This window comes from Bombus flavifrons, chromosome 13, assembly GCF_040668555.2.
Source record: "Bombus flavifrons isolate JBK064 chromosome 13, iyBomFlav1_principal, whole genome shotgun sequence".
NCBI classification, from domain to species: Eukaryota; Metazoa; Arthropoda; class Insecta; order Hymenoptera; family Apidae; genus Bombus; species Bombus flavifrons.
The window spans coordinates 4,817,278-4,830,918 of record NC_138454.1 but is presented as its reverse complement, the minus strand read 5'-3'; the positions used below and the strand labels follow the sequence as shown (position 1 = coordinate 4,830,918).

The window sequence follows — 13,641 nt, the reverse complement described above, 5'->3', positions numbered from 1 at the left end:
TTTAAAACTAGACAAATTTTCACTCGATTCGTCCTTACACGAAGTGATTATTTAGTAATCTCGAATATAGAAGAATCAAAAGAAGGAACAATAATCTTTACGTTTTAATAAGGCTGATTAGATAATACCAGTCTGACAACATATTTAATACGGTTGACATTTCAAATCGTTGAGTCGTATCTTGTATAGAAATTCTTTGTGCGAGATACGTTCGACGACACCAACTTAAATTAAAATTGTATCCAATATAGTCATTAATGAAATTGAGAAATATTGAAACAAATTGTACGTCAGTATTTATTTTGGTGCTGATAGATTTGGAATGAAAAAATAGCACTAAAAATTTGAGCATCGATCACAGAGATGTAAACTGCGCATACGTTTGCGCAGCTTCATCCCGCGTACGTAAAACCCGTCACTTGATTTATATGGTCGTTCTCCTTAACTCTTTGCTCCATGATTTTTAGTTTCTATGATTTCAAGTAAGCATTATCTGTATCGAATATAAGATATCGGAACATTGTACATAATTTGTATTTATTAATCTTCAATCTAAAAGTTTTAGACTAAAATTAGAATATCAACTGTTTTATAAAAAAAAACATAACCTTTCAAATGGGAACCCATAAGTGTTGAAACACTTAAAAAGTCTTCAGAATGATTCAAAGGCGAATGAGAGATTATAATACGCTAACGACGCATATTTTCCGCTCACACTTTTCTGCAGCTTCAAGAGTAAACGCGCATGTGTGCCACGCAAATACATACGTGTGCCAACTCAACGATGCGGAATCGAATTCATCTGCATCTCGAATCTCATAATGATTTCACGATATTATATTGATGTTGATGAAACAAAGTATTAATCTAATAATACGAAGAATAACGAAAAAACCTTACAATTAATATACAAAAGCAAAAATGTTATTTGTTTAGTTATAGAAAAAAAATTATTTTTGAGAAACGTGGCAACGATGATTGTTCTATTTTTATGCTTCGTTTCTAGGCATTTGCGACAGATCGTAATTCGATATCTTGTTTACTTTTTCGATAACTAGTCGATCAGTAACGTAATATATCTATGTCAGATAATGTACATATAGTCTTATTTATGCTGCTAAATAATGTATTTTTCGAACATCGAACATATATTGATCCGTGGTATTGAAAAGTTTTTGGCCGGATGCGTGTTCAGCAACTATCAAACGTGAGCGAGATAAGACGCAACAAGTTCGATGAAATCGAAACGATTTATCATTGGCGTTGTACTCATGTGAGTTGGCGTTGCCTATTATTTCACGTGAAACGGTTCGAAACATGAAAACGTTGTGAGATTTTTTGACGATAAGATTCAACAGAAACGTGTCGCATTAGTATTTGAATGTGAGCGCAATTTTTATGCGCTTTTTCTCCGACAGGATTCGGTATGCAACACGTGGTAATTTACTTTCCGCACTTCCATAATTCATATGTTCGCTTATTTTACATACCTCTGTATTAAAATTTATTTTATAGAAAATTATTTTGCAATTCTATTGTTAAAAAGCAATGTATATATATACACATAGATACTAAAATAAATTTATCCAATAATAAAAACTAAACCAAAAAGAGAATAACAGCCGGATGGAATCTTAGCTTAATAGGACGCTAAATATCTCGCATTTCATTGGCCCTTCCAAGTCATTTATACAATGTACATGCGTATAGCATATTGTTATGAAAATTTAGAAAAATCATCAAAGTTTCAAAATATTTATTCACAAATTCAATTTACGAAGCTAGCAGCTTGTAACATATAACGAATTTATTAACTTGTTGCAAGAGATGCGTGTACCGTTCAAATTCCATCCCGCTCTCGTAACTTTCACAAGATAATCTGATCTGTACCTGGTCGGTTCCATCGAAAGCGGTATTCCTATAGAATGGCGAAATCGTTTGGCACGGAGGAAGATGGTCGAACACCCCATGATCGTTCGTCACTTTACTGAAATTCGCCTGTCTCCATGTTCTTGGTCGGGATTTTCACGCACACACGCACGCAGCCGCAGCACCACCACGGTGACGACGACGCAGTGCTGCCAAAGAGAGGCAACCCAGAGAGACCGGGTGCCGGTTCGCCGTTGGAACAGTCTCGAAAATGCATCCTCTATAGGAGCATTAGTTCGGTGAGAAACAATGAGGAAAAAACGAAAATGTCGCGGGACCAGTCGTTCTAATGGAAAACTGCGAGGAACGGATGTACAGCGAAAGCGAGAAAAATAAAGAAAAAAGGTGGCACGATTCGCGGTCGCACGAGAAGGTTGCCGGCTGCCGCCTTGGCACTGACAGTGGCCCTCGCGCCTAGCAACACCGAACGCCAAACTGTCGACTCGCCGAAGGCAGCCGGCACCGCACCACCGTGCCCCCCTTTTTCATCGACGTGTCCTTCTCGCGCTCTCCTGCTTCTTTCTCTCTCGAACAGCTCCTCCGTCGTACCATGTTGCTCGCACACACGCGTTCCTTCGTTCTTTCTCTTTCTCGTTCTGTCTCCCGGTGTCGCCTGCACGTCCATTTTCTTTCGTCGCTATTTACTTTTGTCCTCGTTTTGCTCTTTTCACGCGTGTCTCCACTCTATTCGCGTCTCTTTTTCTTATTCTGTACGTTTCTATCTTTGTTTGAACGAAATATATATATAAGAGAAGTATATAGAAGAGAGTTGTTTGTCTTCGTCGCGATCGCGATTCACGTTCGTCCTTATCTTGTGAAGTCGCACGCTACTCACTCTGCCTTTTTCTCGCTTTGCGCGCAATTTCTAGCGAGCCAACCAGCCGCGGGCCAGCAGCCAAACCAGTGCGAAAGCCGGTAACCGGCACAACGCGCCATACCAAAGCGATCAGCCGATTGGCTGGCCGTCCGCGACTCGACCAATCGCAATGCGTCTTCGGTCGTCAGGTGGTGCCGCGTTCTCGCAGACACGAACGCCTGCTACATCGGAAAAAGTTGGTTCCTGGCAGTTTTGACGACATTACGGATTTTAAGGATAAAAAGTTTATATCTATGATATTGTCTCTTGCGACTAAATCAATTGATCTTTCTTATTGGGGTCTGCACGTGTAGGTTACTTCTGTTCCTACTATATACTTCCAAGCTATATTCCCATTTTATTGCATTTTCCAGAAAAATTCCAAACAAGATGTGTAGGTCAATAAAAAGCAAAGTGGCAAAGACATGAAATAACAGTTCTTAGAAGAACATTTTCCTGAAACCGTAAATCATCCAACTCAAGCAAGTGCACATAAATGGACCATCATACATCGAATTTTCCATATACATACATACTGTACAACACATTTCAAACCATGAAAATACATTATGGCTGCCAACCATTGTCAGTTCATGAAAATCATCTGTGGAGTTTCTATCGAATTGTTGTTTTGCTAAATGGACGCATTTACACCTCTTCGAACACAATATGTACGAAGATTGCTCGAAATTATCACCGGTGTAGATATATCAACCTAACCCAACAATCTTAAAGAACGACGTCTGCTACAAGTGCTTCGTGCAGCCATACAAGCCGTACAACTTCGATTTTTAAACCTGGTATTTTAAGTTATATTTAGTATTTTACATTTTAAAGCACAAGTAATGCGTGTAAAATAATAGATTGGTAATAAAAGGCGGTAAATAAAAGCAGCGGGAAGAATTCATAATTTGTACTAAATATTAGCATGGGATTCTTGCACGATAATATAATAATTAATAATATTAATAAGTCTACACACTATGAGTTATAGACATAGAGATCAGAAAAATCAACAAAGGAGGACATATCATATTTCTCTTCGTTTATTAATTTTATCGTTTATTTATTAATACCAGGTATCTTGTGACTTGTAAAAATTTCATTAACAACAATAGTTTAATTGTGCAAGACGACCCTGGAAAAAAACTTTGCTACATTCTCATTAATCAAAAATCATCTAACAATACCAACCCACGAAACACAAATTACAGAGACGAGTCATCTCGAGAGCCATTATTCGTAATGTACGTGTGTTTTACTGATTTCTGTCACTTCTTTCCCTTCCATTTTCGCCTGTTTTCTTCTTCACCTTCGCGTCTGGCCGAAATAGGTCACGGTGCAAAGCAAAGGAGCAAGATGGGACGGGACGGCAGCGACATGGAGAAAAGCCAGCCGAGGACGAGGATCACGCGCGTTGAGTACGTGTCTTGCATCCGGAGGCGCGTTGCGTTCCGTTCGCCATTGCCTGATTAACTCGACGTCATTTATCAGATTAAATGGATAATGCTGGTTAGCGTCTGACGTAACACCGCACTCCCAAGAACCGCCGTTTCTCAAAGATTCTTTATTATCTTACTGGCCTGCCTATGGACACACCAACGTTACGCAATCGAACAAGCCGCTGAAATTGGATGCGAACAATCGGCCGTGTTAACGAGTTCATTGTGTTTCTGTCCAAAACGCGATACTAGCCGGGTGGCCCTGCTGTTATGTAACCTAACTATAGCTATCTATCGAGTTTAATAAACGAAGGAAGAAAATGAAATTTAGGATAAAAATGTATGGAAATTATTTCTGTGAGAAATGTTTAGTTATTTAGTAAATTAGTAATGATCAGATTGCCTGTGTAAATAAATGGAATGTAAATTTGTTTCATTCTCTAAATAGTACAACTAGTACTTTACTTTGAAGATTTTGTATATTCCTGCAATTTATATGTATTCTGTACATTTAAGTAGAGTAATTAGTAATTACATTTTAGTAACTCGAATACATTTTTATGAAGATTTGAAGATGCTGTAACATGTGAAGTAGTAATTCATTTTTTATTATGAATCAGTAATAAATTGTCAACTGTAACTTAAATTTATTTTTATGGAGTTTGCAGAAATTGTATCGCAAAGTAATAAATTCCGTTTTTTATTAGGAATTTCTTAGAAACACGCTATAAAATTATATGACACCATCGTCATTGTAGATATTGAACACTTTTAATTGTTTGTACATCAGGTAGGTAATAATACTTATAAATGTTTCAATTAGCAAGAAAATTTAAAAATGGAAGATATAGTTAATGCTAAAAGTAATAAAAGGAATATGCAAAGTTTGAAATTTCTAATTTTAATTTTTTTTATTTTAAATAGGCAAAATTGAGTATAATACAGTGCCAAAGTGAAGCATGATAAACTCTCACATGGCACATCCAAAAGGTCGGCTTCAACGACGAAATCACAGTCATCTCGCTGCGAACGCACAGTTTAACCGGTAATTAGAGTTTACGGCAGCCACGTTGATTAGGTCGTTAAAGAAACTATTACGCCGACTAAATACAGTCTAGGCACTCCCACTAGTCTCCGCTGAATTGCAATTTGATGCAGTAGGTACGTTGATCACGTGAACATTAATATCCGTTTTCTAGACTTCTTACAATTTTCATGATTCATATTGTAAGATCTACGAATTTTTTATTGTTCGAGATAAAAAATAGAAAATGAAGAATTGGAGGAATATGCATCTTTTATTCATAAAAAACAAACTAAGATCTTTAAATATTATTAAATTTTCTACAATTCCAATTAACGAATGAAGAAAATTAAATGTTCACAGAATTATAAATTCTTTGTAAAAATTTAATATCCTTAAAATACTTGAAGAGGCTCTATATAGCTATTGTCAACAATGTTCTACTAAATAATAACTTTAAAATGAAATTCTTCATGCAAACAGTTTAACAAGACAATGGTTTAGACACTTGAGTACACATTGCATTTGTATAACGAGTTTATTCTCAAAGACTCTTTATTTCACCAAGGTTATAAAATTACACTGCGCAGCTTTTGACAACTACCGCATCTCTATCTCTTTGTGAACTTTTAATGATCTTTTCAAACATGATATATTCACGCTACTGAAATCCTAAGATAGACAACGACGAGTTCTTGTAATTAAGAGAAACACGAGAATTATATGATGTATCTTTTTTTATTATCTTCCATTTTCTTTTCTTTTGGTACAAATTTTATATTTTAGTCTAGCTATATTTTATATTTAGTACGTTATACTTCTACTATTAATGGAAATTTCGGTCAAAGAAATCAACCTCATCTCTTTCACACAACAAGAATGACAACGGTTTCTGATCAACCTAATTGCGATTAAAACAACAAAGACAAAACAACAAAGTTTCGTATGAAAGATGAGACAATCGAGAAACATATACCTATATTACACGAAGGGTACGAGTTTCGTCTGTTCGAAATAAAAATGTGGCACATATGCACAATTCTTGGACACAAAGAGGAAATTATTAGGTTTGTCAACGATCTGCTTGAGTTGTCCGAGTAAATTGCTCGAATTACCTCAGCACCCGGCAATGGAAGGTGACCTACTGTCAGAAACGATCTCTCCAAAGGATTGTGCAACTTGAAACTTTAGAATTTTTCTTCTTCCGCCATTCGGTTCTCTTTTGAAGGGACCCAATTACCAAGGTGATATAGGCGATCTCGCATTAGGAATTCGCCGTCCTTTAAGAAGATAGAAAATCGTTCTTGATAACAGCTTAATAGTCAGCTCACAGCTCGTTTTGACACTGTGATTGAGATAATGAAGCGATTTAACATGGAAATTTGCGAAACGGTCAACCTATTTTCAGCACAGTAGAATGTATTATTAACCTGAAACGCATTCGTTTGTGTTTCGTCATATTTTTTTCTCGTAGGAATGACATTATTTGCAGGAATAATAGTTTTCGAGGAAGTATAAATCACATTTGTGGAGGATTAGTCGATGTTAGGTTGAGCGAAATAACGAGAGCGAAATATTGCTGCCGCAGTCCGTCAAATATATTTTGAATAAACAAATAAATAAATTATTTACAGACGAATTTGTGAGTCGTTGGTACAAATACAAGTTGCGGAATACATATACTCGATAAATACTCGGAGAAACTTTGTAGATCATTTCGGTACTCGTTTATACTCGTTGATGCTCTTCGATACTGTTCGAAAAATTCTCTCGCTCGCGATCGCGTCCGTTTATTTATACTGGTCGGAGGAGAACCAGAAAATTCAAATTCGTCTACATTTGACGGTTGTATGTAGCGGCGATATTGTTTTGCCCGGAGTTTATTTGTTCTTACATTACTTGTAACCTAATGGTCTTGATACTCCGAGGCAAAACAACAGGATTTGAATTGTCCTCTGACTCGTGTGCCGCTACACATTTTATACTTTTTGTGGATGAGCAATTTTAAAATTCAGTTTGCTGTCAACCAATTTTATTGTATTGTTAAATATGTATTATCGAATTATGTATTATTCTCTGTATTTCATTAAAATTGCATTTTTATTTGGTTTCATTCATTTAATGTGTTCTTTTGTCCATACCCCGATATGTCAAAAACATCGAATTGCAACATTAATTAATTAATTGATTAACTTTGTGAATTTAACGTCTATATTTAAAAATCATAAATTCTGGGAGATCATAGATTTTCTTGTTTAAGTATGTTGTACCAGAGTGCTCTCTTTTAATCACCAATTAAATATTGAAATCAGAAGATCTACAAAAACGATCTTTATTTATAAGGAGACAGTAAACAGAATATTATTAGGATATTGGTAAATTATTATTAATATAGGAAAATGATTGTCATATGACTGCTTCGTAGATCGTACTTACTGCAAGTACTTTAAGATCCTACTGTCTGACTATTACCATACAAGATCTACTTTGTTGCTTCTTAGCACAGAAGAAATTATTTAATGAAATTATCTAACAGATAATAATTATTTAACACGCAGTAAGATTATCAAACTGTGATTTCAAGAATATAAAATATTGGAAACCCCCTTCCTAATTATACATACTCTAAATTTAATAATATTGTTTTATTGATGCAAGTTATAAGGTAACATAATTCTAGGTTTCTTTTCTTGATTTTGATTTTATATGAAATACTTATTGCTTAAAAACAGCGTATATTGCTAGGTGTAATAACATAATAACAACCTCAAGCCTCATATCATATGCAATCTAATTCCGTCACTAAGTTTCCATATCATATATTGATACTAAATTATTTATTATCGTATATTAATCGATAAATATAGAATAATAATGTATTAAACGAAGCTCATATAAAGCTGTAAAGCTACGATCAGCTATGTTACATACACCAACAATAACCAGGAAAATACAACAGCAACATATGATCTGCTAAAGAAGCTTTTCACACAAACATTAAATAATAGATTATAAAAGATACGTACATCACAAAAGATAGAATACAAATAAAATAATCATAGCAAATTAGATACCACTTCGTTTTAGTGGAACGTCCAAATAAACGTCAATTTAAAATGGTCGAAGACGTTATAGAAGTAGTCGTGGGTGCCTATAAATACAAACGTCACGAATTTAGCCGAATTCGCAGGAGATAGAAAAACGGTTGCGCGGCTGCAGTTGCCGGCCAAGGTCGTGGCCTTAATCGTTATTGGGCGTCTGACCTATATATACCAGATGCGCCCTAGGATTTAAAGTAAGTTTCTCAAACTACTACCGGGGGCTATATTGACTTGGAGGAGCATTCTAGATAAACGATACGGCAGTGCGGAGGCTGAGATATGTCCTCCAGCAATAGCCAAATAAACGAATTCGAAACTTTCCAAATCGAACCAGAGATTGCTACCACCAACGACAAATTTCCACCGTGCTCACAAGAAAAACTATGTTTCCGCGGTCGTTTAGAACCGAACAATTTTTACTCGCATTACTTTATCACATATAACTACTTACATTTAATTCTTATTAGTTTCTGGGTTGGTCAAGGAATCACGCATCGTGAGATTTTGCCTGTGAATATGACATAATTATTCAGACAGTACAACATGGAAATTAAAACTCTTACAACGAAATGTTTTTTGCATTATGTAAGAAGAATTTTTGTTGTAAATTATCGATAATGAAGATACAGTTCTTTTGACGTTCTTGTCAAAGAGAAAATTTGGCACAATTAGAATCAGTTTTACTGGGCATGAAAAAATAATTATTTAACGGTATTTTAAAGTGCACGTAATGTTGGTTGCAGGCAACATCGAGCGTGAAAAAGTATTCATATTTCTTTTAAATATAAAACTTGGCAATATGTAATCTTAGTTCTTCTTGTAATTGTACATGCTGTCAATGTCCCCGATGTTACGTATTTAAGGAAATGATTATACTTATTAAATTTAATTGCAAATTCTCGAAGATTGAAGGTACATAGGTTCAAATAACACAGGTCCTTAAGATACTGGTATTAAATTTACTCAAATATTTCTTCATTCGTTGACCGATTCTTCTGAAAACTACCTTTTACATTAACCGCAATTCTGCACCTTTGTCAGATACATCATATATTTACGATAAAAGAAATTGCTTAATTGTATACAATTACGAATTTTATTTTATATCATAAATTTAATAATAAGCATACACAGTTACTAATTTCGTGATTCCGCTGCTATGTACTAACATACAGCTGCAACATGATTTTCCCAGCAACGAAGCAAGCTTAAATTGTTACTTGATAATTTGACGAGATCAGAACCGGCCTTAAAGCAACTCGTTAGAACAAGATCATCGGATTTACGATGTTGATCAAGACCAAAAGGGAGTTGGCCCACCAGCGATGATTCAATCCTGATAATCGATTGGCCTTCGAGACAGTCGATCGCCGCTATCGACCTTCGTATATAACAGCAGATGTGGCCTCTTGTTTATGTCACACTACAAAAGCACCGAAACACAAGCAGATCACTGTTAACGTTATCTACCTTACCGCACCGTTTGCTCGATGAAATAGCGGCTCGCGAAAGAAATACGTCCTCGAATCCACGTCGAGGTTTACGCTCACGCTTCGACCGATGACTCGTCTAAAGTATCGTTGAGTAGACACGGGACATACATACGTACATACATACATAGGCGGATCGATTTATTGGACCTGTATTTCGGGAGTGCTGTTTATTTTTGGCGAAGGGTTCGAATTACGTTCCCTTTGTAATCCTTTACTGGCACTTTCACTTAGGAATTTATCATTCAGCTTTTAGAGGTCAGTAGATATTTGGCAGTTGGAAAATTGGAAAGTGGGAAAATTGACACATTTGGGAATTAAGATATTACAAAATTCATAAGTTTCGACAATTCGGAGGTTCGATAGTTTGAAAAGTAGAAATTCTGAGGAATTGGAGATCCAATGTCTGAGAATCTGACAAGTCAAAATTTTGAAAATTCGGAAGTCCGAAAATTTTCGAAAAGTTGGAACTGTGAAAAATTTGACGATTTGAGAATTGAAAACCTTACGAGTTCAAAATTTCGAAAAATTGGGGATTAAGAAGTCTGAGAAGTCAAAAACTGAAAATTTGCAAAATTTCGAATCTTTCAAGATTACATAAACTCTAGGAGACCTTCGCCAAACGAACAAACAGTGCGTGCGTGAAATCTGACGAAGGTATCTAGCGATAAAATTCGCTGGTAAACGGCCATTCCGCGTGATTAATTTTATATGTACGTGAAAATGGAAATGAAGTCGATATCGTGTGTCACGGAAGACAAAGCGGGTGCAAGAGAGAGATATGTACATCCTATTGGAATATCATGTTGGCAAAACGGCCGTCAGAAACAACAGACCGGTTTAATGCAGCGAATTAATGATATATCATTTCCTCCCTTGATGCCTTTTGTTTCACTAGCGGGCTCCCTGGTGAAATACCTTTCGCTGCTTTCGCAGCCACGAAAGTGATATTTTTTCCTAAATTATTAATTCGATGTTACAGATATCCAGTTGCTTTTAATAAAATCGAGGTAAATACGTCTTTCAACGACGTTAGTACAATGGTGGTGGCAAGTTAATGGCTATCTGATCTTGCTCGACCGACCTCGAAGGTATTCAGAGCGATATGATTGATCGTCAAAAGGCCGTTCGTCTGCTGACTGGTAGATTGACGGTGCGATTCTAAAGACGGCCACTCGTGTCAGATTCTTAAACCGAATTTACCCTGTTTCACTTTGGAGAAAGATGGCGGATGAGTCCTTGTTTCGTATTCCTGCAAAGTGAAACAGCGTAAATTCGACTTTACGTACGTGTTTCGTTTCACCAAACAGTCGATGGTCTAAAACACTTGCAAATACGATGATACGAAAGTCTGTTGCAAATGTAAAATAAATCTTGGTGAGAAATTGGCCTCATTCAGGAAGAGGAGAAAGACGAAGAAGAAGAAGAAGAAAAAGAGTTTGTTAGTTCTTGTCGATCGGAAGTACGTATTGATTAAGAATTAGTCTCTGGCAAGATTTTACTACGAATACGCGTATATCGAAGGAATTATACAGTTTCTATAATAATGTTTCTTTCGTTATAGAATCACTCCTTATTTTGAATTATTAATCTTTGGAATACTAGTGCGGACTGTAACATTCCTTATTCGTTTTTTTTTAGTTATTTGTAGGAGATGGTACTTCTTTGTGAGCAGCTTAGTATATAACAGGTTTGAACTTCTTTAAAGTGATTGTTATGTTAATTTTTCCTCACTCGGTGTTGCATACACGCAACAGCGTACCTTAAGAACTTACATTAACTATCTAAATGATAAATGTATCTGTACTCTGTGAAACTGGTCTTGAATTTTAAAGTATCAGAGATACGTATCTCCATGATTGACAAAAAGAAGTTACGTTTCCACGGTTCAAAAAAATCAATCGATCAGTGAAAGAAGTTTAAATAAAAATATGTTGTTTAACTATCTATACTTTGGACTCTGTATAGGTCAAGTATGCTAGGGTTAATTATCTTCTCCACGAAAAGTGAAAAAACGTAAGAGCATATTTCTGGTCTAACATTCTAGTGGAACTTGAGGAACTAAATTGTTCCTAACACATTTCGTATTTAGAATGCAACAACGTTAGAGCGGGCCGTGTTAAGGTCCATTTATACGATTGCAACAAGTTGGACAAAATGTACGCTGCCGTTTTGGTATTCACTTTGATCCAGTAAATCGTACTGAGGACGTGTCGAGCGAATCAAATGAATGGACATTTGGATCGATGGAGTTATGCAGAATAAATAGACCGTAGAAGGCACAGGACTTATAAAGGTTAGGTGCATACAGTCTAGTGCTCTACCCTTTTATTTGAACTCATGCAACCTGACACTTGATTGAAAGGATCTTATATCGATGAAATTTAAAATACATATTAACGATACTAAATATCTTAGAATCTAACATATTGAATTCCGAAATATTAGAAAATATTTTACAGTTCATAAAACTTGAAATTCCATATCAGATGATTTAAAATCCAAGAACGAAGAGAGATTTTATTTTAGATAATAAGATTTTTAAGATCTCCTGGGTTTTTGAAATTTCTACTAACCTACTTTTGAGATCATCTAAAACACGAGAAACTTTCGGTATCGTAAGCATTTCTACAAATTTTGGAATCTTATTTTCAGTTTGTAGCTTCCAAATAATTTTGAAATCTATCTCTTCTTTTATTCAAGAATCATTCTCCGTGATAAGATAAAACGAAAAAATGTTGTGATCACTTTAAAATTTTACTTTATTTTAGGATCGTCCTACTATATTACAAACTGAAAAATGTCAAATATTTTATTTCCAATTTTGCTCGACAGTTATGAAATATCTGTTTTCCTTTATTTTAGAATATTTCCCTATTATTTTTCACGAACTGAAAGTTCACAAAATCTTTAGTATCGCTTCGAAACTCGTGGTAATTCTTAGACATTTTACGCTTTTCTTTATTTTAGGATCGTTCTATGTTAGAAATTGTATTAATTTCAAATTCAATCTTCAATTACAAAGCTTTTAGTAGGTATTGATCTCTAACTGCTACTAATTCTACAGTTTATATGGTTTCCTTTAAACGTTGAATCGTTGTATGTTGTAAGCAGCGTATCGTTGTAAAGGTAGGATCGATCGAGTTGGAATGTCGCGGGCGTGTTCTGTAACAGCGTTTACAGCGACGTAAACGAAGCATAACGTTCGGATATTTGGCGTTTGGCGAAAATCCGTAACAAAATTGGAACGTCGGCTAAACAAACTGAAAATGGATTTACATGCTTCGCAAATAAAACACTGATTGACCGGTCGTTCAGACACGGATTGATCAGCGTTATTTAATTAACGGTGCTCGAATCGTGGGAATGGGACTTAACGCGACCTCCAACTCTACGGCTGACGCCAGGACAGTCGAATAAAATCGATTTCGACGGTAGAAGGCTCTACCGTTTCGTTTAAAAAACATCCTCTATCTACCTTGGCTTCAAACCATAAATTAATCACTTTAAGCGTCAATCAAATCATTATTTACTATCATACTATCCATAGACAAGTAATTTATACTTGTTAGCTGTATTAAAATATAAAGTAATAATAGGACAATAAGAAGATATATATATATATATAGTAACAATTACGTAAAATCGAAGCTTAAATACCTATTGATTGCCATATTTCTTCAACACAATTTATAACCCTACAGATAAACATGTAATTTGTATTTAGAATAGTTAAAGAAGATATTGCACCATATTTTCCAACGAAACGCTTTTCATCAAATTCTTTATTTGATTTTCA

At 35.4% G+C, this 13,641-nt stretch overlaps 1 protein-coding gene across 3 annotated transcripts in view; it reads right to left on the bottom strand.

Annotated features, from left to right (window-relative positions):
- The window catches only part of Rpb8 (DNA-directed RNA polymerases I, II, and III subunit Rpb8), a 72,995-nt gene that overhangs the window by 55,171 nt on the left and 4,183 nt on the right, over positions 1 to 13,641 (bottom strand). Inside the window, exon 1 of one of the 3 annotated variants that reach the window (XM_069125583.1) lies at positions 2,479 to 2,569. The exons of 1 other annotated variant lie outside the window; for it this stretch is intronic. In XM_069125583.1, the coding sequence (XP_068981684.1) occupies positions 2,479 to 2,554 (76 nt within the window). In that variant the 5' untranslated portion in view covers positions 2,555 to 2,569. Of the gene's footprint in view, positions 1 to 1,890; positions 2,370 to 2,478; positions 2,570 to 13,641 lie in introns of those variants that run through there. One more of the 3 variants, XM_069125586.1, reaches the window with a different exon arrangement.